This window comes from Ornithorhynchus anatinus, chromosome 19 (genome assembly GCF_004115215.2).
Source record: "Ornithorhynchus anatinus isolate Pmale09 chromosome 19, mOrnAna1.pri.v4, whole genome shotgun sequence".
Classification (NCBI taxonomy): Eukaryota; Metazoa; Chordata; class Mammalia; order Monotremata; family Ornithorhynchidae; genus Ornithorhynchus; species Ornithorhynchus anatinus.
In genome coordinates, this window is record NC_041746.1 from 9,132,046 (window position 1) to 9,157,217 (window position 25,172).

A 25,172-nucleotide genomic window follows, 5' to 3' on the forward strand; every position below is an offset into this window, starting at 1 on the left:
GAATCTGCCCGCAACACTTCTGCGTCTCCCTCCAGTTCCATGAGCCGTCTCCATCTTCCCCCGTTTCTTCCTGTCTCTTTACCTTACTCACTCTTTCCTCTTTCTTTCACCCCCATGCCAAGCATGAACCCTTCCGCTACTGAAAAGATTTCTGAAGGAAGGATACTCTGCCAAGCAATACCCTCCAAGAAGTGCATTCTGGACTCTACGGAAACACTGCTCTGAGAAGATGTAAAATACACATTGGAGAGGAGGAAAACATAGACTCTTCAAAGAGAAGAATGAGAATCTAAAAAACATAAAGGATCCGGTGAAGCCTATCGATAACGATAAAGGAAATTTCAGGCGGGAAAAATCATGCGTTTTCAAAGAGAATTAATTCAGGAGAAATGGTTCCGGAAATGATAGCATTCCAGTTTTTTCTAGCCTCAGAAAATATTTTTTAAAATGAATTAATACTCCCACACCCCTACCTCTATTTTACTAAATATCCCCCCAAACACTACTTAAAATAAAAAACACACAGAAAGCAGAGCTTCAAATTATACAAAGCTATGGAAGCATGTACCACATATTCTCATGGGATGAGCGGCTCTCATACAAGACAGATTACGGTACTTGCGATGCTAATTTACACATGGGATGGACATCACACACAAAAAAATTAATGTGGCCCCAACGTCCCAGAGTATACAGAGAAGATGCTGTGAGCCGGCTGCTTCACTTACAGTTTTTATCACTTCTGAATTGCATTTTAATAGTACATTTTTCTTTTGTTCGGATGCGAAAGAAAATTTGCTTCCTCGGGGGATCCTACGTCTAAGAAGTCAAGCAGGCAGTTGGGGGATTTTCCCAGAGATGAATACAATTTACTTGGTTCGGCCATAACATCATTGACGCCTAGTTCTCCAACGCCCATTAATTCTCTTCGATATTTGCGGATCTTTTTATAGATAAACTTTAGAGGGATCGTTTCCTTGACCTACTCTATCCCTCCCAAATCAGAAGGGTTGACCTGGGGAGAACATGAAAATCTATTTAGGCCTTAAAATATCCGAACCTAAAAACACGGTAAGCTGGGGATCAGATGTCCCATTAACAGTCGCTCATATGGGCTGGAAGGCGCTGTTGGTCCACTCCGCACTCTACCCTCCCCAAAATCACATCTGCCTAGGGCTGAGTTGAGTGGGGTCCGCTGCCATTAGGGGACGCTGCCGGCCCCGACGGCGATGGACCCCGGCACCGCTCCATTCTGCATCTTCCGGCCTCTTCCTCTTCCCTATTTTTTACAACGGGGCACTTGGGAGAAGTGGCCCTCTCCGATGCCTCTGACCCACTAGGCTATCCTCTCAATCAATCAGTCGTATGTATTGAGTGCTTACTGGGTGCAGAGCGCTCCGCTAAGCGCTTGGGAGAGTGCAATAGCTCGGTGAAACAGAGACGCTCCCCGCCCACGACGGGGAAGCAGCGTGGCTCAGCGGAAAGAGCCCGGGCTTCGGAGTCAGAGGTCGTGAGTTCGACTCCCGGCTCTGCCACTTGTCCGCTGTGGGACTGTGGGCGAGTCACTTCACCTCTCTGTGCCTCAGTTACCTCATCTGGAAAACGGGGATTAACTGTGAGCCTCACGTGGGACGACCTGATGACCCTGCATCTCCCCCAGCGCTCAGAACAGTGCTCTGCACATAGTAAGCGCTTAACGAATACCAACATTATTATTATTTACGGTCTAGAGGAGGAGACAGCCGGTGCACGTGCACCTCGAGGCAACCGAATGAACCTCGCTACAGCACCCGTCAGAAACACACTTCCTTCATGGGACCTGAAGCAGCGGAGAAAGTGGAAACCTGCAGAAGGGAGGTTTCTAGACTCTTGACCGTTCCGTGGCTCAGTGGACGGAGCCCGGGCCTGGGAGTCGGAAGGACCTGGATTCTAATCCTGCCTTCGCCACACGTCTGCTCTGTGATCTTGGGCAAGTCACTTAACTCTCTGGGCCCCTGTTATCTCATCTGTAAAATGGAGATTAAGAGTGTGAGCCCCACGTGGGACGGGGGCCGCGTTCAACCTGATTAACTCGGATCTACCCCAGCGCTTACAACAGTGCTTGGGAACATAGTAAGAGCTCAGCAAGTATTATTATTATGATTATTATTAACGAGCTTGTTGTGAGCAGAGACCCTAACTGCCAACTCTGTTGTATCGTACTCTCTCAAGCGTGCACAGTGAGCGCTCAATAAATACGATTAACCGATCGGTGCTGAAGCAGCCACAGGGGTAGATGGAAAGGGGGGAATGAACGCAGTCCAGGAGGGAGCAGGGCAGAGCCAAAGAAGGAAACGTCAGGCCCGCCCAGGCAAAGATCAATAGCAAGGGTGCACATATTCATACCGCTAAAGTGGCTCAGTGGAAAGAGCACGGGCTTTGGAGTCAGAGGTCATGGGTTCAAATCCCGGCTCGGCCATTTGTCAGCTGTGTGACTTTGGGCAAGTCACTTAACTTCTCGGTGCCTCAGTTACCTCATCTGTAAAATGGGGATTAAGACTGTGAGCCCCACGTGGGACAACCTGATTCCCTTGTATCTACCCCAGCGCTTAGAACAGTGCTCGGCACATAGTAAGCGCTTAACAAATACCAACCTTTTTTTTTTTTTTTTTTAAAGGGTCCCGGCCTTAAGTGGGCCCTTCCCTTGTCCTTCTCCCAGCTAAGATGGCATCAAAGTCCCATTATCTTCTGTAGAACCTCCCGGGATAGGTGTGATGCCGAGGCCCCCCCTTTTGAAGGTATCTGTTGATCAATCGGTGTTACTTACTGAGCGCTCACCACGTGCAGAGTACTGTTCTAAGGACTTGGGAGAATATAACGGGTTAGCAGACACGTTCCCTGCCCACAACGAGCAGTTAAGTGCTGACCATGTCCCAGGAACTGTATTAAGCACTGGGGTAGATACAAGACGTTTAGGTTGGACACGGTCCCCGTCCCACATAGAGCTCACAGTCTTAACCCCCATTTTCCCGATGAGGTAACTGAGGTACAGAGAGGTGAAATGACTTGCCCACGGTCACGCAGCAGACAAGTGGCGGAGCTGGGATTAGAACCCATGTCTTCCAGGCCCATGATCTCTCCAGAAGGCCAGATGGTTTCAGAAGATGACCGTTGGGTGAAATACACAATATATGAGAAGGTAAAGAAACATACGGTGTGAATGGAAGGACAACCTGAATATAGAATTTCAAAGGTTTTGAAAAAGGCTCAGGAACTTTTAGCATCACAGACCGAGGGGGGAGAAATCAATGAAATTCAAGCTGTAGCCAGAGAAAAATTGATTTAACTTCATTGACAAATAATCGTTAAACTTCCAGATCTTTTTTTTTTTTATAAAACTACACCGTCAAAAGTGATTGTTGGTCTGCAGTACTCTGAATCATTCCTAAAATCTAATCATTATTTTAATGGTTTGGCTAATGAATTCTAACTAATGCAAGTCTACATCTGACAATCAAGATGACTCAGATTTCACATCAACCAATCACAGTACTCTTCAACCCAAGACCTTTTTATAGGGACACAACTGAAATTGTGTAATTTATGGATGTCGGGCTATTTTTGAAAAACTCTACATAATGCAAGGTTTTAAGACAATCTCTGATAGAGAGCAAGAATCTTGGTTCGGGTTTTTGTTAACGTTAATAATAAACTTCTTATGAGACCAGTTCTGATGGATCTTGAATCCTGAACAAATTAAAATTTTCAGGTTGCCCCATTGGATAGATACCATAATTATCAGTATCAATGTTTTTTTTGGGGGGGCATAACAGAATGAGGTAATAACAGCGATTCAGATTTCATAATAAACAAAAGGTCTACAAAGCCTCACAACGTGGCCAAAATCCACCCTTTCCTCTCCACCCAAACTGCTACCTGCCACTTAATCCAAGCATTTATCCTATCCCTCTTGATTATTTTAACAGCCTCCTTGCTGACCTCCCTGCCTCCTGTCTCTCCCCACTCCAGTCCGCACGGAGCTCTGCTGAGCGGATCATTTTTCTACAAAAATGAGTTTACGGGCTTGCTATGTGACGAGCACTGAACTACGCACTGGAGAAGATTCGATGCAATCAGATGAGGCCCAGTCCCTTTCCCACGAGGGGCTTACAGTCACAGTCTAACGGGGAGGGAGAACAGATATTTAAACCCCATTTAATTGATGAAGAAATTGAGGCCCAGAGAAGTTGAGTGATTTGGCCAAGGTCACACAGCAGGCAAGTGGCAGAGCCAGGATTAAAATTCAGGTCTCCTGCCTCCTATTCCCATTTTCTTTCCAATAGGCCGGGCTGCTTCTCTTCCTGTCTTCTACCCTCCTTTTCTCTTATTCAGTGCCCAAGGTCACGCAGATATTGGGCACTTAGCACCTTTCAATTCTTTTCACTAGACTATTCTAATGCTTTTTTTTTGAAGGCCGTGTAGGAAGTTAAAAGAGTATTTGCACTGTACAACCAAAACCTAAAAATTATTCCCACTCGTGGGATGCCTGTTTTGAGCCCAAACTATATCTTTTTTTACTGAGTGATTTTTAGAATCGGTCAATTATCATTAAACAGGCTGTGACTGAAATATCAAAGATACGCTAAGAGAGTGTGACATGAAGTTATCCTGATTTTATGAACCCAAAGTCCTTCGGTAGTCCGAAAATCCTGAGGGGTCACTTGCTGTTTTCCAATCAGGGTTTTCTGAAAAAAAAAAGTCGGTGGCAAAAAAACAAAAAAAGGCAAGCCTGATTTTTGCTGTAAAGTGAAAGTAATGATGGGTTCGTCTGCAGGCCTATTCGGGAACTTCTTAATTATACACAAGCTTATTATCTGCATCCCCAGTGTTATAAAGTACCAGAACTTCATGAGAAAAATTAAGCTGGAAAAATGAAGGCACCACTTTGTAAATTTCCACTGGAAATTAGCTGGGAGAGGCAGAAGAACACTGGATCAAAAGAGGGTAATCACGCTTAACTGTGCCCTGGAGCACCCGCTTGTATAATACGATTTGCACAGTAACTACCTCTCCTATTACCGCTTGTTTGGAGTATTCTGTGTTAATGGGGTTAGCTAATTTAGTATTTTAACTTAAAAAGGCTCTGCTGATTAATAAATGTTGCACACTGTGCTAGTAATTAAAATAGATGGAAGAGGTACAAATAGAAGTTGAATTGTTAAGAAAACATTATCTGAAAATGTGTGATAATCCCTGTTTATCATAATACAGGAACGGTCCCGGAATATATGCAGATTGGTAAAGTTGCAAAGCGTTTGAAAAACCGGGCACCTCGAAAACAAAAGTTTTGAGATGTGTGAGATTTATAAGAACACAGACAGGAAGCCGTTTGTCACATTATTTTCCAAAGTTCTTCAGGCCAGTGCAGGATAAACAGCCGACACTTCTAGACCCGCACAGGTGACCGGAAGGGTAGCTGTTCCCACTCTGAGGAGGCCTGTGCAGCTTTCCATCTCACCATCCTTCATTCTGTGCTTGAAGGAGACAGATTCTGGATTCCGCCATCGGGGCCTCAAGATACCCGGCCACGTCTCCTCCGGCCGGCGCGAGGCGTCGAAAGGTCACCTAACGCAACTCAGTCTCAGAATCCGGAACGTTTTTCCAAACGGGTCCTAGAAACCCACTCTGGGCCAAGTTTTTAAAGCTCCTCATTTTCTCTGCCAAGGTTCTCCCTCTTACCTTACCTTATCTTCCCATCCCTCTTATGGACACCGTCATCCCCTCTGTCTCTCAGACCCGCAAACCCGGCAGGAGCTTTGACTTTTCCTGTCTCTCATCCCCCATGTCAGCCTTGGCAACATATCCCGTCAGGTCTCCCTTTCCAACATTTCCAGAATCTGCCCATTTCTCTCCATCCAAACTGCCATCAGGCTGGTCCAAACACTTTTCACATCCCGGCTCGACTACCCCATCGGCCTCCTCGCGGACCTCTCGGACTCCAGGTTCTCCTCTCTTTGTGCCATACTTCACTCTGATGCCTAGATCGCTTTTCTGAAACAATGTTTCACACCCATCTTCCCCACTCTTCCGACACCTTCACGGTCGCCCATTCCTCTCTGCACAAAGCAGAAACTCTTGACAAGTAGTTTCAAGGGACGCACTACTCTCTATTACTTATCTTTCCTCTTCTCTGATGACATCCTAGGTCACGAGACAACCACTCACAGGGTCTCAAGCCTACCTTCTCCCAGTGCCTCACTGTCATCTCTTGCCACTGACCTCTGGCTTACGTCCTCCCTCCGGTCTGGAACTTCCTTCCCCTTCATCGCTTGTAAACTACTGCTCTCCCCATCTTCCAAGATCCTGCTAAAAACACATCTCCTCCATGACATCTTCCCCATTAATCCACTCTCCGCCCTGTTTTCCCTCCTCCCGGAACTTCCACTTGACCTGAGCACACAGATACCCCTCTTTTCTCCCCCCATGGCACTAATATATGAAGTGACGTGGCCTAGTAGAAAGAGGAGAGGCTTGGGAGTCAGAGGATATGGGTTCGAATCACACTACTTGCCTGTGTGTGACCTTGGGCAAATCACTTAACTTCTCTGTGCCTCTGTTTCCCCAACTGTAAAATGAGATTAAATACTCGTTTCCCCTCCCTCTTAGACTGTGAGCCCCATGATGGACAGGGACTGTGTCTGGCCCGATTATCCTGTATCTATCACTCAGCTTAGTACAATACTTGGGCTTAACAAATGTCACTGTCATCACCATCATCTTTATACTCTATTGTCCCCCACTACCAGTAAGTTATTTCAGCATCTGTCTCCCCCACTAGATTGTAAACTCCTTGAGAGGGCCAATTTCTACTATTTGCATTGTTCTTTTCCAAGTGCTTAGCACAACATTCTGTACAAAGTGTAAAAAACAAAACAGGGGAAAACCCATTACCCTGCTGTGTGACCCAGCTGTGTGACTTACCCAGAGTCACACAGCTGACAAGTGGCAGAGCCGGAACTCGAACCTATGACCCCGGACTCCCAAGCCCGGGCTCTTTCCACTGAGCCACGCTGCTTCTCTAGCCAAGACTTAGATGCCTGGTGCAGTTTTTGCAAGGTTTCCGATGAAAAGGAGCCTTCGCAAACAGAGATGGAGAGAACAAGGGACCTGCCTAATGGACTCCATTTGCAAGTTTCTTTGTCCGCATGTATTTCTATAGTCAGATATTTAGTTTAAACTCATTTAATGTACCCCCGGTTTGCAGCGTCTTTGAATCAAAAGACATTTATCCCTAATAGTTTGTATTTTTTTTTCCTTTTTCTCAAAATGCCTGTTGCTTGCTTTTTGTATATTCTTGAAATGTCATTTGCTACTTAAGTGTCTGTCATGCTTCTTGTACCTCGACTGCTATTCATCCTTTACATCTGCAAGCATTTGAGTGGATTCATTTTTTACTTTAATATATTTTAAATATTTTTTCCCCGGGACACTGGATCTATTTGGTTCCGTGCTTTATAAGAATGATTTTGGCAGTATAAAATGCTATTTTTTTATACCATTCAGAACTACTTCAGTGCAGTTTTTAGCTGTAGCCATGTGATCCAAACTATACCAAAACAGTTTTGAGGAGCCTTAAACAATATTGGGCTGCCCCATCACAGAATTTAAGCAAACTGTAAAATAAAAAGCTACACCAATACAGGTATATTGTTCTAGTGTACTCTCCCACGCATTTAGTACAGTGCTCTTGCACACAGTAAGCGCTCAAAAAAACAAACTGACTATAGTGAACGGAAGGTAAGCTGTTTAAATATATTAGTGTTCGAAACATACATGTTCAGCTACATGGAGATCCAAAGAATATATAGCAAAATGAGGGTATGCTTACAAAGGAGTAATTTTTCAGCAAAAACACAGAATAAAATGAAGTCCCAGTAGCATACTAAAGAATAGATGTCAGGAATTTTGATGGTACCGACGCCTGACTACTTGTTTCGTTTTGCTGTCTCCCCCTTTCAGACTGTGAGCCCGTTGTTGGGCAGGGATTGTCCCTATCTGTTGCCTTCAAGCGCTTGGTATAGTGCTCCGCACACGGTAAGCGCTCAATAACTACGATTGAATGAATGAAAGGAATAATACATTGCAAAATTCCAGAGCCAAAATGTTAAAGCCAGTACAACAGACGGAGAGGGCAAATACTCGAATAAGATCAAAATAAATCTATCGGTAGCACAAAGATGGATGAGGATTTGCCTCCGTGCACCCTGCCAGGGAAGTGAGTCTGGGAGGAGTCATCAGCTTTACCAGGTTCCCTACTGAGAGGAGCCTCTGTGGACAAATAACTCCGACTTCAGTTGGAGCAACTTCATCCGGCAACTTCGCGGGCTACAGGCCGCCTTGTGGTAACTGGGGAGTTTTGCAAGGTTAAACTTTGGCTACCGTGTGGCCTTCGTTGTGAGCCACGCAACTTTACACACGATTTCCCACTTAGAAACACCTTGGAACCCTACGCTTCAATCCCTCACTGTTCCAGGTCATTTAATCCGGTTTTTTTTCTTCCATTCTATTATTTATTCTCATCCCTAATTATGACATACGCATCCATTTATGGCTACTGTCTCCCCCGTGAGATCATCAGCCCAGGAATCTCATCGTTTGCATCTTCCAGTCTAGAGTTCTGAGCTCGGTGGGTATTCAACCGATACAACTGATCCAGATCCTGAGCACAATCCCATTTAGTAAGAACCGCGAGGGTACTTCAGGCCTGTGGGAGAATGCTTCGACAATAATAATCTTCAACAGCGCTCAACTCACTTCTCAAGATCTGTGCCTATCGGGGCGTTTAGAGAATTGAATAAATATTAAGACAACACAAACACAGGAATAACTTCAATATTTAAGGCTTTTAAAACATTATCTTTAGAGCGTAACCTTTCCGGGGAAAAGTTAATTAAGATACACCGTGCCCCGCTAATTAGCAAAGTGAGAGTCTGCCGGACCAAACCGGGCAGAAAAATCCATAGGTAAGGCTGATATGGAAAATTCCCCGCCTCGAGGTCCTTTTAGGTAAAATTTAGGAACCGTCAGTAAGAGTCTGGGTGGCCTCTCTATCCCCAACCTCGATCTCGTCTACTTCACCGCTGACCCTACATCCTACCTCTGGTCTGAAACTCCCACCCCTTTCATGTCCGCCACACCACCGCTCTCTCCACCTTCGAAGCCTTATTAAAATCGTATCTCCTTCAAGAGGTCTTCCCTGACTAATCATTCATTTTTAACGATAATAGTAATAATAAATATACTTATTAAGCGCTTACCACGTGCCAAGCGCTCTACTAAGTGCTAGGTTAGATACAAGCTAATGAGGTTGGATACGGTCCAAGTCCCACCCTGGGTTCACAGTCTGAATAGGATTTAATCCTCATTTAACAGATGGGGTAACTGAGGAACAGAGAAGTGAAGTGACTTGGCCAAGGTCACCCAGCAGACGTGTGGCAGAGGCAGGATTAGAACTCAGGTCTCTGACTCCCAGGCCCATGCTCTATCCACTAGGCCATGCTGTGCCTCTAGGTTGAAACTTCAAGAGGTCTTCAGGCATTGAATCTAGCGGATTACGGCTTGAATAATTTAAAAAGAATGGCATTCTTTGTTACTAAATGAAGTAAGTATACCCACTTCTGTAATGACTGGTTGCCTTCTGGCAAAATCCTGCATTAAGGAAAACTCATGATGAAGCCTTCACCGGGTTCCGACGTCACGAGCATGCAACAGGAACCGTTTCTTCTGACACTGCGGGCCCCACAGACCCAGGCTCGCATTGTCGGGGGGCATTCCTTAATTCCCTAACAACGTTTCAGCCGAAACATGGGGTGAAAACATGTGTTATGGCAGGACAGAGTGTACCAGAATAGTTTTAGAACGAACCATGGCTTCCAGACCTCATTTAGGGAAACTACCCTTGGTAGAAGCAGCTCAAGATCCAAAAGCCTCTTTGGAGTGCTTAATTCTTGATCCGTGAAGACAATTACAGGTATTTCATTGAAAAATCAGAGTATTCTGAGAGGGACAGTGATATCTGGCCATACTGGGCCGATCAAGAGCCCACTGTTGGGGAGGGATTGTCTCTATTTGTTCCCGAACTGTACTCTCCAAGTGCTTAGTACAGTGCTCTGCACACAGTAGGCGTTCGGTAAATACGATGGACTGAAAATGCTAAGAGGTGAAAGCAGCAGCGTGGTGTAGTGGACAGAGCACGGGCCCGGGAGTCAGGAAGTCATGGGTTCTAATGCCGGCTTCGCCACTTGTCCGCTGTGTGATCTTGGGCAAGTCACTTAACTTCTCAGGGCCTCAGTTAACTCATCTGTAAAACGGGGATTGAGACCGTGAGTCCCACGTGGGACAGGGACTGCGTCCAACACGATATGCTTGTACCTACCCCAGCGCTTAGTACAGTGCCTGACATAGAGTAAGTGCTTAACAAATACCACAATCATTATTATTATTATTATTATTATTAAACTGGGTGAAAAACATTTCTGTAGACATCAATTCAGTCTGAGAATACTTATTGATGGCCGCTTACATTTATTGAGTTTATTTTGCTATAGCCTTTTTAGTCATTTAAAAACTATGGAAATAAATAGCCTGTTCCTCAGAAATACATCAGTCAAATACATATTTATTTCGTTCCTACTGGAAGTCTGACTGGTGGTCTCTTTGGCCGATAACCGTTCCCTGCCCATATTGGCTAGCTAGATGTTTCCCTTATTTTCTTCTTCCTCCCACGTTGGGAGAACTCAACTGATTTTCAAAATCATCTTCTGAATACTCTTTGGCTAATTATTAAACTTCAAGTTTTTACAATGAAATGGAAAGCTTTTATCAAAAATTACTGGAGACAGTAGCTGATTGTATCTGCATTATGAGTTTTTATGACCTCTTATTTTTCAAGAGCCTCTTCAGAATATTTGACAAAATCTGCTTCTTCCGGATATCACTGACTGTACAGAATCGGTGACTCGTGAGTGATAAGAAGCTCTGAACTGTAATTGTTCACATCAGGGAAAAGTGTGGCAGATGTGGGGGGAGATTGGAGGGGGTTTTTATGTTACAGAACACAGTTTGCAATGCTTTGGAGATCCCAAATTAAATGCATGTCAGATTTTGTGAGGATCTATTTATAAACTGCCGCTGACTCTAAGAGGATAGTTACCTCATGTAGACCTTTAGAAAGGGAATCTTTGAGTACCAAGCCACTACGCTGAGACAGCTCTTAATGAAAAGAATTTAAACGTGCATATGTTACTTGGTCCTCATGTCTCAATTGAGAATGAACGAACCTCTGCTATTGACCCTACCATATAAAATCAAATCATCCAGATGACATCATGGGTAAAATGTTATTTCTGAGCGAAAAAAACCACCTTTGTTGTCTCCCCACATTTTTAGGATCATTTCACTGGTAAAATTGGAGTTTAGCTTCCTCTTTAGGAAACGGGTCCCATCTGTACCCTTCCCTCCTTTGAGCTGAGTATTCCCCATCTTGTATTCTTCTCTCACCACCGATCCCATCAATAATATTTGCACCCTGAAGGATGGTTGCTGCCAAACACATCTGATTTTGGCATTGCAATTTCTCACGGATAAAAGGTGCCCGGATGGATTCGAAAACTTAAAACCACAGCTTCTAATACAAAATATCGGGGGGGGGACCCCCAACGCCCCAGAAACTCACGCATTGTCATTTAGGTGGCTTCTCCATTCTTCTCTCTTGAGTTCATCTCCGGCCCGTTCTACTGCGCTGATGGATGTCGCCAACCGCAAGCTCGGCTCCAGAGGTTTGTAGCGCTGATGCAATACTTCAGCAATATCACGGAAGGGCCCCTGACAGGTACGGGATAAGGTAAGTGTTTTATTGTGGCAGTTTTTTGGACATATTATTGATGACTGAGGGAGAAGAGCATCTGGACAGTGCAGCACGTTTTTCTTCTCTAAATAATTAATAAAAGTAATTCCTTCTGATACGAGTTAGGGAGGAAATGAAGGCTGATAACATACTCTGATACGGGAATGAGGAATGGTCCCCTCTCTCTCTCTCTCAGGTTTCCTTTACTACAAGTGGCTACCTTTTAATAAAAATGACAGCGTTGAGAGACGAATGGGAATTCTGCTTTTTAAATCTAAAAAAGCAAAACACTTCCTGAATGTTGTAGCCATCCAACTTGCAGCTTGATATTTAATAAGCACCCAAATCTTTATTTTCTAATTTAAAGATAAATTCTTCCTTAAAGTTAGCAACCTACTTTCCACGTCCGGGGGTCGTAAAAGTATCAATAGAAAACTTCGAGTGGGGCGGTTAAAGAAAAAAAAGCCCCTAAAAATGGCAGCAGGGCAAACTGTGGTTTCTCCATTAGCTGAAGGCTTTTGGGGGAAAAGACAAATCTTACATTTAACTTGTGGCACCTAGAAATCTAGCAGGATCGTAATTTCTCAATGACTTGCTGTGTTCTCGATTGAAAATCTATACCTACTGTATACTGTTTAATAACTGAGATACCAATATCAACCATTTAATGCTACAGCTATATAACGCAGCCCTAGGCTGTACTTTAAAAACGACTCATACCATATCTTCCTTTTAAGGGGTAACACTGTGAACTCACTTGGAGCGTAATTAGTGCCATATTAAGCTTAGCATAAGTTACAGGCAGATCAGTCGGGCTGTATCATTAATTATATCTTGTTTTCTTTTTAACTATTGTTGTGCTAGCTGAGAAGTGGAGAAGCCTTCTGAAAATCTGAATGGACAAAGAATTCTAATCATCTTCCTTATTCTTAAAGATCACTTTAAATAGGTTATCACTAACAAGTCACAGCTGGAGTTACTGCAAGCACTGAGTGAAGACTGGGGCTAATAAAAAGAAATGATTCACGCCTCATTTATGTTCACTTATGTTTTACATTAATAGAAACCAATAATAGGAACCAGTTACCATAAAAGTCATGGACCGTAAATAACACAAATGGCAAATAAGTATCATCTAGTACTTTTCACAGCTGGACAGGAGGATTGCTATATTTGAAAGTAGTTAATGGATTTTTATTGGAACTTTACTTTTTAAAGACACAGTGACATGATTGCCCATCTTCTTTCAGAGGCGTTAAGGAAGCCATTCCCCACTTAGCTTTTTTAAGCTTTTCCTCTTTTGACTTCAGCCAATCCTAGAGGAAGAACACGTCTGTTTCGACAGTTCTCTGAAGATCATGTAAAAGTGAACGTGGAGGGAAAAATGACAATAACGGTACTCGTTAAGTACTTACTCTATGCCAAGCATTGGACGAAGAGCTAGCATAGATACAAATTAACCCATTCTACACAGTTCCTGTTCCACTGGGGGCTCACGGTCAAAGTAAGAGAGAGAACAGGTATTTAATCCCCATTTTACAGATGGGGAAACTGAGGCACAGGGAAGTTAACTGATTTGTCCAAGGTCACACAGCAGCCCGGTGGCACAGCCAGCTTTAGAATCCAGGTCCTGATTCCCAGGCCTGTGTTCTTTTCAATAGATCACACTGCTTCCAAGACCTCTTGGGAAGAAGGGGAAAAGGAATCTTGGCATATATTTGCTTGGAATATCAAGGTTATTAAACTAAATCAATCGTCAAAAAATGTGACCTAGTGATTAAATTTTTAATTTTCAATTCCGTTCGATTCAGGAGACAAGTATCGTATGGCGCTGGGAAAGAGAAGCGTGTATTCGGATAGGAAAGGTTCATGGATGTTCTACTTAGGAAAATCAAACTACATAATGTTAATCAAAACATTCTCCACCACATATGACTTTTAGATTCTTTTCAGGCCACTCCATAGTACCTACTAATATCTAGAAAGGTGTCTCTCTCAATGGTCTCTCCGTGGTGCTATAGTTTTGTTTTTTGGTGTTTTAATTTTCTATCTTTTGCTAAATCATTTGGCCAACATTGTACTGTACCTGTGGCATATAAGTGCGCCTTTACATCACAATAGCTGTACCCCAAACTAGCCAAAAATGGAATAAAAAGCAATGTGCTTGCTATTATTAATGCCCTTTAATGAACAGGTGACTAATTTCAATATTATCTATGCTTGCATTGAACTGTAATTCTAGTTAATTCAGTAATAAAAGTGATAGATCCCATGTAACAGATATATCAGGAGTACTAAAACTTTTTAAAATACCTCCTTACTTACATAGGTCTTACCTATAAAATGCTAAATACCAAATGCTCTACTAGAAAAACTGATGGATAGTTAAGTTTTCTACTTTTAAAGAGATATAAATTCCCTCCTCATTTAAGACTACCATGAGAGCTAAGCACTTTGGGGATGTTAAAAAGGGTGTTTTACCAATGTGACTGATTGTTATGGTTCCCGGATACGGCTAAGAGCCAGAATCTAGTAACCAGGTGTTAGAGGAGATGCCCGGTGGCTTAGGACAGTGCTTGCCACATAGTAAGCGCTTAACAAATACCATCATTATTATCAAAATATCAAGTTAGGAAATGTATTCCTCACTGTCAAACCCCAGGCAACTCTGCAGGCTGAGAATACTTTCGAATTTTTATGAATTGACGTTATTTAACTTTCAATCGTATTTATTGAACGCTTACCGTGTGCAGAGCACGGTACTAAGTGTTTGGGAGAGAACAGTAAAATAATAAAGAGACATATTCCCTGGTCACAACGAGTCTAGGGTGACCAGTTTTCTGGTGAAAACAGAACAGTTTGTCTCTCCCCACCCCTCCTCCATCTAGCATTTTTATTTTAAGAGACCAATCTTTCTCCTCTTCAATATCTGCTGAAGATTTCCACAGCTCGGGATGGAACCCATACCGTGGGCATCTCCTTCTCCAGTACCTATGAGGATCAGCGGTGATACCAAGCTTCAGTGTTTCGTTGAATATATTCCCCCAGATTTCCCAAATGGACCACGGAAATGTATTCAAGTCACTTTAGAAACCTTCGGCACATGATATGATGATGCCCCATCCCCTTGGGGCGTTTACTCACATGGAAAAGAAAATTTTACCAAAGAGAGATCAGAGCCATAACATGAATGCGCTTTTCTGTAACCACTGATTCTATCCCGGGAGAGTGGGAGAATTAGGCTTAAATTTGTTTTTTGAGATCTATAATGTTCTTCTGAATTTTCCACACGAAACTGTTTATTTGAAAATGAAGTGGGGGTTGGAGAGAGATGAAAAGCAAGAAGGGAGCAATCACTGGCATGAATGATCATGAAGAACACCTTCTAAGATAAACGCATCGTGTCAGAAGGTATTTACCAACTCTGTTGCATTATACTTTTCCAAGCTCTTGGTAAAGTGCTCTGCATACAGTGAGTGCTCAATAAATGCCACTGACTGAGAAGGTTTTGTTACTGTAAAAGTACCATACTAAGTCAATATTACTATATAAACAATTATTAACCTCAAATACATCCCTGACTGCAACTCACAGTTTTCCCATCCTATCTCTAAAGACTTAGCCTAGCATGCAGATCATGAAGTATTCATAAATACAAAGTTGGACTTGACTTGCTAGTGATCAGTTTGTATTCTTTCATTCTGGCAGCAGAAAAACACACCCAGTTGCGTAGATTCTGCAACGTGAACACCGCAAAGGTCTTTGATTTCCTTTCACATTAACTAACGGATTGGGCTACAACACGTTTCGTCTGATGAATATATTTTCAAGCAATAATTTCAGTTACAACAAATGTAATGTCAGGGCGACTATTTTATTCTTTCTAGTTTAATTAAAAATTAAGTGTGGTTTATACATTTTTTTTACCATTTCTAATTTGTCAAATTTCCACTTTATTTATTAACATCCTAAAATTACATTCAAAGTCGAGGTGCAGATAAAATAAGCTAAATTCAACTACAATCATCTAAATTATCATTTATTTTTCTTTCCCTTCGATCTTTATGGGTAACTGTTTTTCTGGGTTTTGATTTACCTGTACAATAATGTAACTAATAACGTGTGGAATTGGCCAAAACAGTATAAATAATGCGGTACCTGGATTTTCTTTCTGTCGATCGGTGGCAGAGCTTGTGATCGAGGAAAAGAATGGAGGCGAGTACAAGCCAACCAGTTAGAGAAATCCTCGGTAGCATCTTTCTTAACTGGAGGCTTTCGGTGAGGCAAAGGCTTCGCTTTCTGTAACCGATACTCCATTGGATCAGGGAATTTTCTGAATGGTGAATTATACACACCTGGAATCTAAGAGAAAGGAAATTTTGAATTGTATAAATACTGAAGAACCTTGAATTACAAAAAATTCGCCCTTGAAGTATTTACTCTTTGACTGATACAACAGAAATCTGCAAAACCATTTATTCTGACACCACATCACGTATCCAGGCAGATATGTGTTCTGGGAAGAACACAGCCTAGTTTTTCAATGCCATTCTCTCCAAAAACCGTAATGAATATAAGGAAAACAATGTCACAGCAGAACCGTCAGAAATTCTTTCTAATAATTATTTCTTTTGCTCATTTTGCATTTGAAGGAGAAAAAATGAATTGTCTATTGTGGATTTCATACCCATTGGACTTACCTAGTAAGATGTTCAAAACTCACATAATACTTCAGTTTCTCTATTTACATTTTAAATGATTTGCATCCAAATTCCAACGATCCTAATATGAGATACAGCATAAATGTACTGTGCACATAACACAAAAACATGCCGAATGAAGATTTTATTAATACTTGGCATTTACAATATTATTAAAATCAAGTAAGGACCGGGTCTTTATAAGTACTATGTCCAGTCAAGCATTCTAGATTTAGAAATATACAGTAAAAACTCTTGAATCCTGGGTCTAATAATCCGGGTTACTCAAATTTTCAGATTTCTCTGGGAGAGTTATGCTTGCCTAGGACATAAATTAAATTTTGTATGCAGGAAACTACTTATCAATTAATCAACGGTGCTTACTCTGTGCAGAGCATCATAGTAGACACTTGGGAGAGTAAACTCAAGGAGTTTACAGTCTAATGGGTGAGACAGACACAGAGATAGACTGTAGATGGGGAAAGCGATAGAAGTTTAAAGATATATACCTCAGGGCTATGGGGGAAGAACTCAAGAACTTAGAAGATATGGAAGCACTTAAGAGGCTGCAGGAGGGAAATAGGATGGGGAGATGAGAACTTATTCAGGGAAAAGCTCCTGGAGGAGATGTGATTTCAGAAGCCGGAGAGAGCAGTAGGAGGGAATTTCAGGCAGAAAGGGAGGCGTCAGCAAGAAGCTGGCACTGGAAGGGACAAGAATTTGACACAAGAATTTCGAGTTGGTTCGCCTGAAAGGAGTAAAATGGGTGATCTGGGTAAATAAGTAGCGGAGGAAGAGCTGACTGAGTTCCTTAAAGCCAGAGGAAAGGCATTTTGGCTGGCCCGGACTTGCTGGAAATTTATGTAAAAAGTGATGACCTCTAGAAATTGTAAATAGTAGATGACACTAAAAGGACAAAAGACTAAGTAACATTATGAAAACATATACCAGTACATTTCAGTGATAATATATAATTGATCCTTTAGAACACTGGTAGCATGTGGTAGATTTTAAAGTAAAGTCACTCATGCAGTAAGAACAGTATGTCACATCACATCAAATCCTATACGATTCGGAAGAACTTTCTCGGCTTCCCTGAATCACCTGTCAGTAGGGAAAGGCAAAAGGATACCAGCAGCTACAGTCATTATTAAAGATTTTACTCCCTATTCAGCTTCCCTGTTACCCTAAGCTACCCCTGCTCGAGAGCATCTCTGCAATAATCACAAGGCCGAAAGGCCCTAGGCTTTCCTCGAGATCCTCGGCCCACCTCTGCAATTTCTGGGAATGCACTCTCTTTTTAAGAAAATTTGAGTTGAATTTCTAAAACATGGCACTGAATACACGTGCGCATACACTTGGAGGTTCTGGACTACTTATGCTTTACTAAGATTTTGGGAGTAGGACGAATAAGGGGTCTTCAATTAGGGTTACATGAGTTCTCTTGATTTTATTAAAGGCCAGTAAGAACTCAACTGTCCAAGATGCATGGCAGCGGATCCATGCATTCTGGACAATTGCCTTTTTACTGTATCTACGTATCTGTGTCAGTGGGTGTGTAGGCATCTAGAGCTTAATGCATGTATAATGAGAACATAAGAAAATTTTAAACTGCATCATGGTTTGGTATTTATTCCCGGGATTGTTGTCAAAACCTAGTAAATGCACCTACCTGCTCTTTCAAATCTATAATACAGAATTTCTCTCATATGCCACCTTTTTGATCTTGGGTGAAAACTAAATGGCATTCTGACTAGTTAATGTCATACTAACCTTTTGGGATTTGGAGGAATAAGAGCTTTTCAATTAGGGTTAATGCATTTTTCATTAAAGCTGTCCTAGAAAATTTCAAATCTTGGACTCCAAAGTTCAATTTGGTTTTCAAGACACTTCCTCTTGATGGACAACTAGACCAAAAAAAAAAAAAAAAATCCAGAAGCTGCAGTTTGTTTAGAGGGGATCGATTTCATTCTCTATTAGGAAAGCCGGGTCCAATAGCTACTTAAATATCTTAACTAAATAGTTTGAGGTTCATTTCTAAAGCCTTATTGATTGCTCCCGAGTACTTCATAAATTAGATCTTTTTTACCTTTCTTATCACATAACTTTCGGTTTGCCTGTAAACATTTTGTGATCTGGGTTAGCTAGATCATTACAGGTCCAGTCAAATCATCTTCAGTTAGGGTCGGTTCTAATTTTACACATTTAAAATTTTATTTTTCAACTTCGCTTTCTCTTAGGTATTCTTTATTTTGATTTTCAGAAAGCTCTGTCTCCTTTCTAAATGATTAAAAACAGCTGCCTGGGTCCTTTTCGATCAGGTCCTACTATTTATATTTGCTCAATTGTATATATTTTCATTACCCTATTTATTTTGTTAATGAGATGTACATCACCTTGATTCTATTTATTGTTACTGTTTTAATGAGATGTTCATCTCCTTGATTCTATTTATTGCTACTGTTTTTGTCCGTCTGTCTCCCCCCATTAGACTGTCAGTGGGCAGGGACTGTCTCTATCTGTTGCCGATTGTACATTCCAAGCGCTTAGTACAGTGCTCTGCACATAGTAAGCGCTCAATAAATACTATTGAATGAATGAATTTACACATCTAAGTGCTTGGGAGATAAGCAAAATAAGTAAAAGATGCAGTCTCTATAGGAGTTTCCCATCTAAAGGATGCAGTTAACATTAATTTGTTACATATTATATTATCTCTAGCCTGTAGCTCTTTGTGGGCATGACCACACCTACCAACTGTGTTGAATAGTATTTTCCCAAGTGCTCAGTACAGGGCTCTGCACACATCAAGCACTCAATAAATACCCCTGATTAGATAAGGAATTGTAAACACCCTATTTACTTGCATAATTGACCCACTTTTAAAAAAAGGAACAAAGGAGGGGAGGAGGACAATTAAGATAAGAAGGCACTTGAGAGTATGTCTCCCACTTCCGTTGCACTCTCCAAAATAGACACTCAGTGAATTATGGTAACACCCCTCCAATACTTTGTCTTCTTCTTCCCCTGAGTGCAACTTTTTCAGAGAAAGAATTCTCCTTCTGCACCACAAACCTATATTTGTGGCATTTGCGTCTTCTGACCCTTCTCCTCTTCCTACCTTCCCTCTATCTCTGCTTCTGAAAATAATTTATTTCCTCTTTAAAATCCAGGAAGAGCAGAGGAAATTCTGTGGCGGAGGCAATTTTGTAAGTAAATATGGAAGGTCTGTTAATATAATGGTTTCCTGAAACTATTTTGAAATCTGCAGAGATCTTTCCTATGCTTCACAAGACTATTTTCTATTAAGTATTTTTACACTCTATACTAAAGATGCTGGAAAATATATTTTTCCTGGATCTGAATTTTAATAACTGAATGAAAAAGTTAATATGACTGTTGTTTACTGAAAAACAATTTAAATAAGAAAAATGCTTTAACCCTAATATTCAACTCCTCCGACATGCTAGATTCTCATTGTTTTATTTTTAAAAGATGAATGTGCTATTGACTTCCCTGTGAAGTCTGAGACCTAATATGACTTTTTTCCTAATTCATGGAGAACTGTAGAAAATGAATAAATTCTTGACCGGTTTAGTCTTAATCATCAGTTTTCATTGTGCACCACATCCTCTAAACAGGGGTTTGCTGTAGCCATTTTCTTAAGAAAATATTACCCTGGGTCACAAAAGGCACATTTAATCTTAAGGGACTATTACCTACTTTTCAGTTTTTACATTTTTCACAACTTAGAAGAGCCACTGCCACGCTGGCTTTGTGGGACTTCATTTCCAGCTATAATTTTCTAGAGTGACAAACACTATGGGGAAATCTGCGCTAACTGTAAAAAAAAAAAATCCTACAGCTCAGTTATATGCCGCACTGTCATGCTAACTTTCAACTCAATAAGACCAAAGGAATCTCAGGAGAGGACCCTGCTAATAGCTTCTCACTGACCTCCTTGCATCAGGCCTCACAGGTGACTGGTGGCCCAGCGGTGAATATGGCAAATGAGGTATGAAAGCACTGATTTTTTTCTTCTGGAAAACTATGATTCTAACTCTTCAGGATGATAGAAAAGAAGCCAAGTTATATTTTGTCTACCGCTTTTCCTAGATATAAAACTGCATGTATATATATATACGTGTGTACGTGTGAGTGTTTCATAAAACTATAAAGATATGTGTTTCTGTAGCATAGGTTCGTAGACATTCTCTCAAATCCTCCCCAGTAGCCTTTCCATCATGGATACTCACGCATGGCCTAGAATATTAATTATACAGGTTGTGCATCTTGCAAATGCGCCATTTATAACCCAATCATCCTTTGCATTACCTTAATATTTTGAACTATTCTCTGTATTTCTACTTATTACAAAGCATTTTATCTCATTTACTCATCCAATTAAATATAAGAAAGGATTAGAAAAGATATGATTCATTCAAAGACAAATGAATCAATATGGGGCTATTAAGAATTGATTTTTGTTATTTTATATTAATTCCCTATTCATCCATTGACCTTCAGTGTGCTTTATCTGTAGGGTGGTGATAACTCATTTTTTTCTCATCGTCAGGTTTAAAAAATTTACTTTAAAAAAAATGAGATACAGTCAGCTTTCCCATAATTCACGTTTTCCCTGTCCATTTTGCATCAAACACTCCGAAAGAATTAGGAAATGTCCCTCCAGCCAACCCACTTCTATCGACCTGGGTAGAGAGTAATGTGATGGCTGAAGAAACTACGTACCTGCGTGTGGCATTGGTCAGAGTGATAAAATGCAGGATTTGTCCAGAACTTTACCCAAATTATAGAACTGGCTCTATAGCATGAATGCTTTTGAAAACAAAAGTAGAGTTGCTGAAATTTCATAACTGAAGTATGCCATATAATCTCACTCCACCCGATTCCCTCCACCTTCACCAGAGAGGCCAAATATATGTTCCCGGGACTTTTCAGCCCAGTTCGCTTCTGTGACAAGGTAAGAAGACGAGCCATCGCCAAGGCTTGGGTACAGGACTGCCAAGCAGCGGCCCCAGATCCTGAGAAAACCCCCAGCGATAGCCCATTTTGGGGAGTTGGCTTGGTGTCCATCGGGGGTGGGGCCAGGAACATCAGTCAATCAATCCATCAACGGTACTTAGAGAGCGTTCGCTATGTGTAGAGCACAGTACTAAGCGCTTGGAAAAGTACAAAAAACAGAGTTGGTAGATGTGATCCTTGCCCACAGGGACCTTAGAGTCTACAGGGGGATGAAGGAAAATTCTTCTGAACATGCAGCAGTTAATAGTCATCAGTAGCATGGCTTAGTGGAAAGAGCCCGGGCTTGGGAGTCGCGGGACATGGGTTCTAATCCCGGCTCTTCCACTTGTCTGCTGAGTGACCTTGGGCAGGTCACTTAACTTCTCTATGCTTCAGTTACCTCATCTATCAAATGGGGATTAAAAGTGTGAGCCCCAGGTGGGACAATCCGATTCCCCTGTATCTACCCCAGCGCTTAGAACAGTGCTTGGCACCTAGTAAGCGCTTAAGAAATACCATAATTATTATTACTATATCCCGGACCCTGGGAAGTAATTCTTCCAGGAAATCAGCCCGTGGGGAAAATCCATTAGGGGGCATGAATAGAGTGATCTCTCTCCTGACTGCCGGAATGGTTCATTAATATTAACAGTAATAATAATAATAATGGTATTTGTTAAGTGCACACTATGCGCCAAGCACTGTTCTAAGCACTGGGGTAGATACAAGGAAATCAGGTTGTCCCACGTGGGGCTCACAGTCTTCACCCCCATTTTACAGAAGTTAAGTGGCTTGCCCAAGGTTGCACAGCAGACAGGTGGCGGAGGCAAGATTAGAACCCACAGCCTCTGACTCTCCAGCCCGTGCTCTTTCCACTAAGCCAGGCTGCATTACTTATACCTTTCTGAAAATGGCCAGGAAAATTTGGGTGAAGACACATTTTGGTTCTTGCACGCAAAACTCTTCGGGGAAGCAGCGTGGCTCAGTGGAAAGAGCCCGGGCTTCGGAGTCGGAGGTCAGGGGTTCGACTCCCAGCTCTGCCACCGGTCAGCTGTGTGACTGTGGGCAAGTCACTTCACTTCTCTGTGCCTCAGTTACCTCATCTGGAAAATGCGGATTAACTGTGAGCCTCCCGTGGGACGACCTGATGACCCTGCATCTCCCCCAGCGCTTAAAACGGTGCTCTGCACATAGTAAGCGCTTAACAAATACCAACGTTATTAAGAATATTAAGTGGGAGTTCCAAGTTTAGAAACAAGTTACAATGGCACCGGGTGTCTTACTGATGTCCAGAAAAGGATTTTAAATGGTATTTTACTCCTATCCAATTTCACCAGAAACCGCATCTTTCTCTCGTCGCCTAGATGCTCCGAAGAGCCGAAGATCCATACGGGATTCCCATTTCTAAACATTTCAGTGTCCAAGACGGAATAAGCTGAGAGTAGAAGTATGAGATCTTCAATAACTGGAAAAGTAAAAGCACGAAGGAGAGCTGCGAATGAAATATTTGTTAGAGAAGGGACTGCTGAATCAACACTGACCAGTGCACTTCATCATAATTATCAGGGCACACTAGTGCCGGGGGATTTATAAAAATCCCACTCAGCAAATAATTGCCCTGCTGTTAGGAGATAGTCGGAGTGTTAACACACTGTCACAGTCCGGCGTTTAGTAAGATATTCAACATTCAATTACTCTTGTTGAGGACTAAAAAGAAACACGATCATTTCTCAGCTGGCGCAGCTCTGCTTTCCCGTGAATTTCGGAGAATAGTCTTATTAATCCTCCAACGTGCTTTCTCCGGAAGGGAGAAGAGCGTCCCCGAAACGCTTTGGAAAATCTTCGGTAAGTGACTACTGTAACAAGAAAGGAAGGGGACCGAGAGGGCGAAGACTGCCTCCTCTCTTTGGCCAGGATCACATACGGGAATCTACAGTTTTTAAAAAACCTTCGGAGAAAGTGATTCCGCGCTATCCTGTAGTAATCCAAGCCTGTGCCTGTCACCTCTCTCTGTCAAGGTGCTCTTCCTTTCATATTACTGAAATAATAATAATGATGATAACGTTGGTACTTGTTAAGCGCTTACTATGTGCCAAGCACTGTTCTTAGCGCCGGGGTAGATACGAGCTAATCAGCTCGTCCCACGTAGGGTTCACAGTCTTCATCCCCATTTTACAGATGAGGTCACTGAGGCCCAGAGAAGTGAAGCGACTTGCCCAAGGTCACATAGCTGACAAGTGTCAGACTGTAGATTAGACTCAGACCGTAAACCCGTCCAAGGGCAGGGACCGTCTCCATCTGTTACCGATTTGTCCATTCCAAGCGCTTAGTACAGTGCTCGGCACATGGTAAGCCCTCAATAAATACTATTGAATGAATGAAGTGGCGGAGCCGGGATTAAAACCCAAGACTCTTTCCGCTAAGCCGCGTCTATCTTTCGACGATAAAAGGCCACTGTTTCTCGATCCATACAGGAGTTAATTAGTGCTGAGGTTTGCCTGGGAACTGACGGAAAACTTCTCCCTAACCCCAGCGCGACTGTAAGGACTGATACCAGGAGAAGGAGCTTCCCAGGTGCTTTCGGCTCTTCCCAGTCACCGGAAGCAGCACGGCGTAGTGGAAAGGGCACGGGCCTGGGAGTCAGAAGGTCACGGGTTCTAACGCCGGCTCGGCCATTCGTCTGCTGTGTGACCTCGGGCGAGTCACTTCGCCTCGCTGTGCCTCAGTTCCCTCACCTGTAAAATAGGGATTGAGACTGTGAGCCCCATGTGGGACAGGGACTGTGTCCAATCCGATACGCTTGGATCCACCCCAGCGCTTAGCGGAGTGCCTGGCCCAAAGTAAGCGCTTAAATACCGTGATTATTATTAATTATTCAACCCACCCCTCCTGTGCCTGACAGCAAAAGGAGAGTTGCCACAATGAGAACGCTGGCACCTCGCCTGAGCAAATGAAGGCAGGATTCTGACCTCAGTGGAAATTCACAACGGCTGGAACCCATCAATTTGGGATCTTTCATATTTTGGAATATCAACAAGCCATCGGCCCTCAGACCTCTTTTCGCCCAACCGATAGGAATCATACAACTATAATTCTAACCTTTTAATCTTAATTTTGGTTCTCTTTTGTGTATTCCTCAGCTCTCACATATTAATCAGACGCAGAGTTTGCCCGGAATTGAGTAGGGCTGCCTCAAAGGCCGGCATGCTTTGTTTCCATTTATGCCTTTCGATATTTCTCCTACTTTCTACCCTACCATGCTATATTACTGACACAGATAGGCAATAGCCAAAAAAAAAACCCAGAAACCACCCCCCCAAACTCCCCCCTGCCCCCTCCACCTTCTCCATCTGAGCTCCTGTTCCAGATCAGAATTTCTGTTTCATGTTGCGCCTTCTAACCACGTTCAAGTTGTGACCTAGAAGAAAGAGCACAGGCCGGGGAGACAGGAGACCTGGGTTCTAATGCCGACTTGGCCACTTGCCTGCTACGTGACTTTGGGTAAGTCACTTAACTTCTCTGTGCCTCAGTTTCCTCTTCTGCAAAATAGGGATTGATTATCTGTT

The 25,172-nt window shown here is 42.5% G+C and overlaps 1 protein-coding gene across 3 annotated transcripts in view; it reads right to left on the reverse strand.

The window, feature by feature from the left end:
- Window positions 1–25,172, reverse strand: part of SPATA17 (spermatogenesis associated 17) — a 108,851-nt gene that overhangs the window by 27,551 nt on the left and 56,128 nt on the right. For all 3 annotated transcript variants that reach the window (XM_029047406.2, XM_029047405.2, XM_029047408.2), the window contains 2 exons: window positions 16,043–16,246; window positions 11,714–11,862 (listed from right to left, as the gene is read on the reverse strand). In XM_029047406.2, the coding sequence (XP_028903239.1) occupies window positions 11,714–11,862; window positions 16,043–16,246 (353 nt within the window). The remainder of the gene's footprint in view (window positions 1–11,713; window positions 11,863–16,042; window positions 16,247–25,172) is intronic.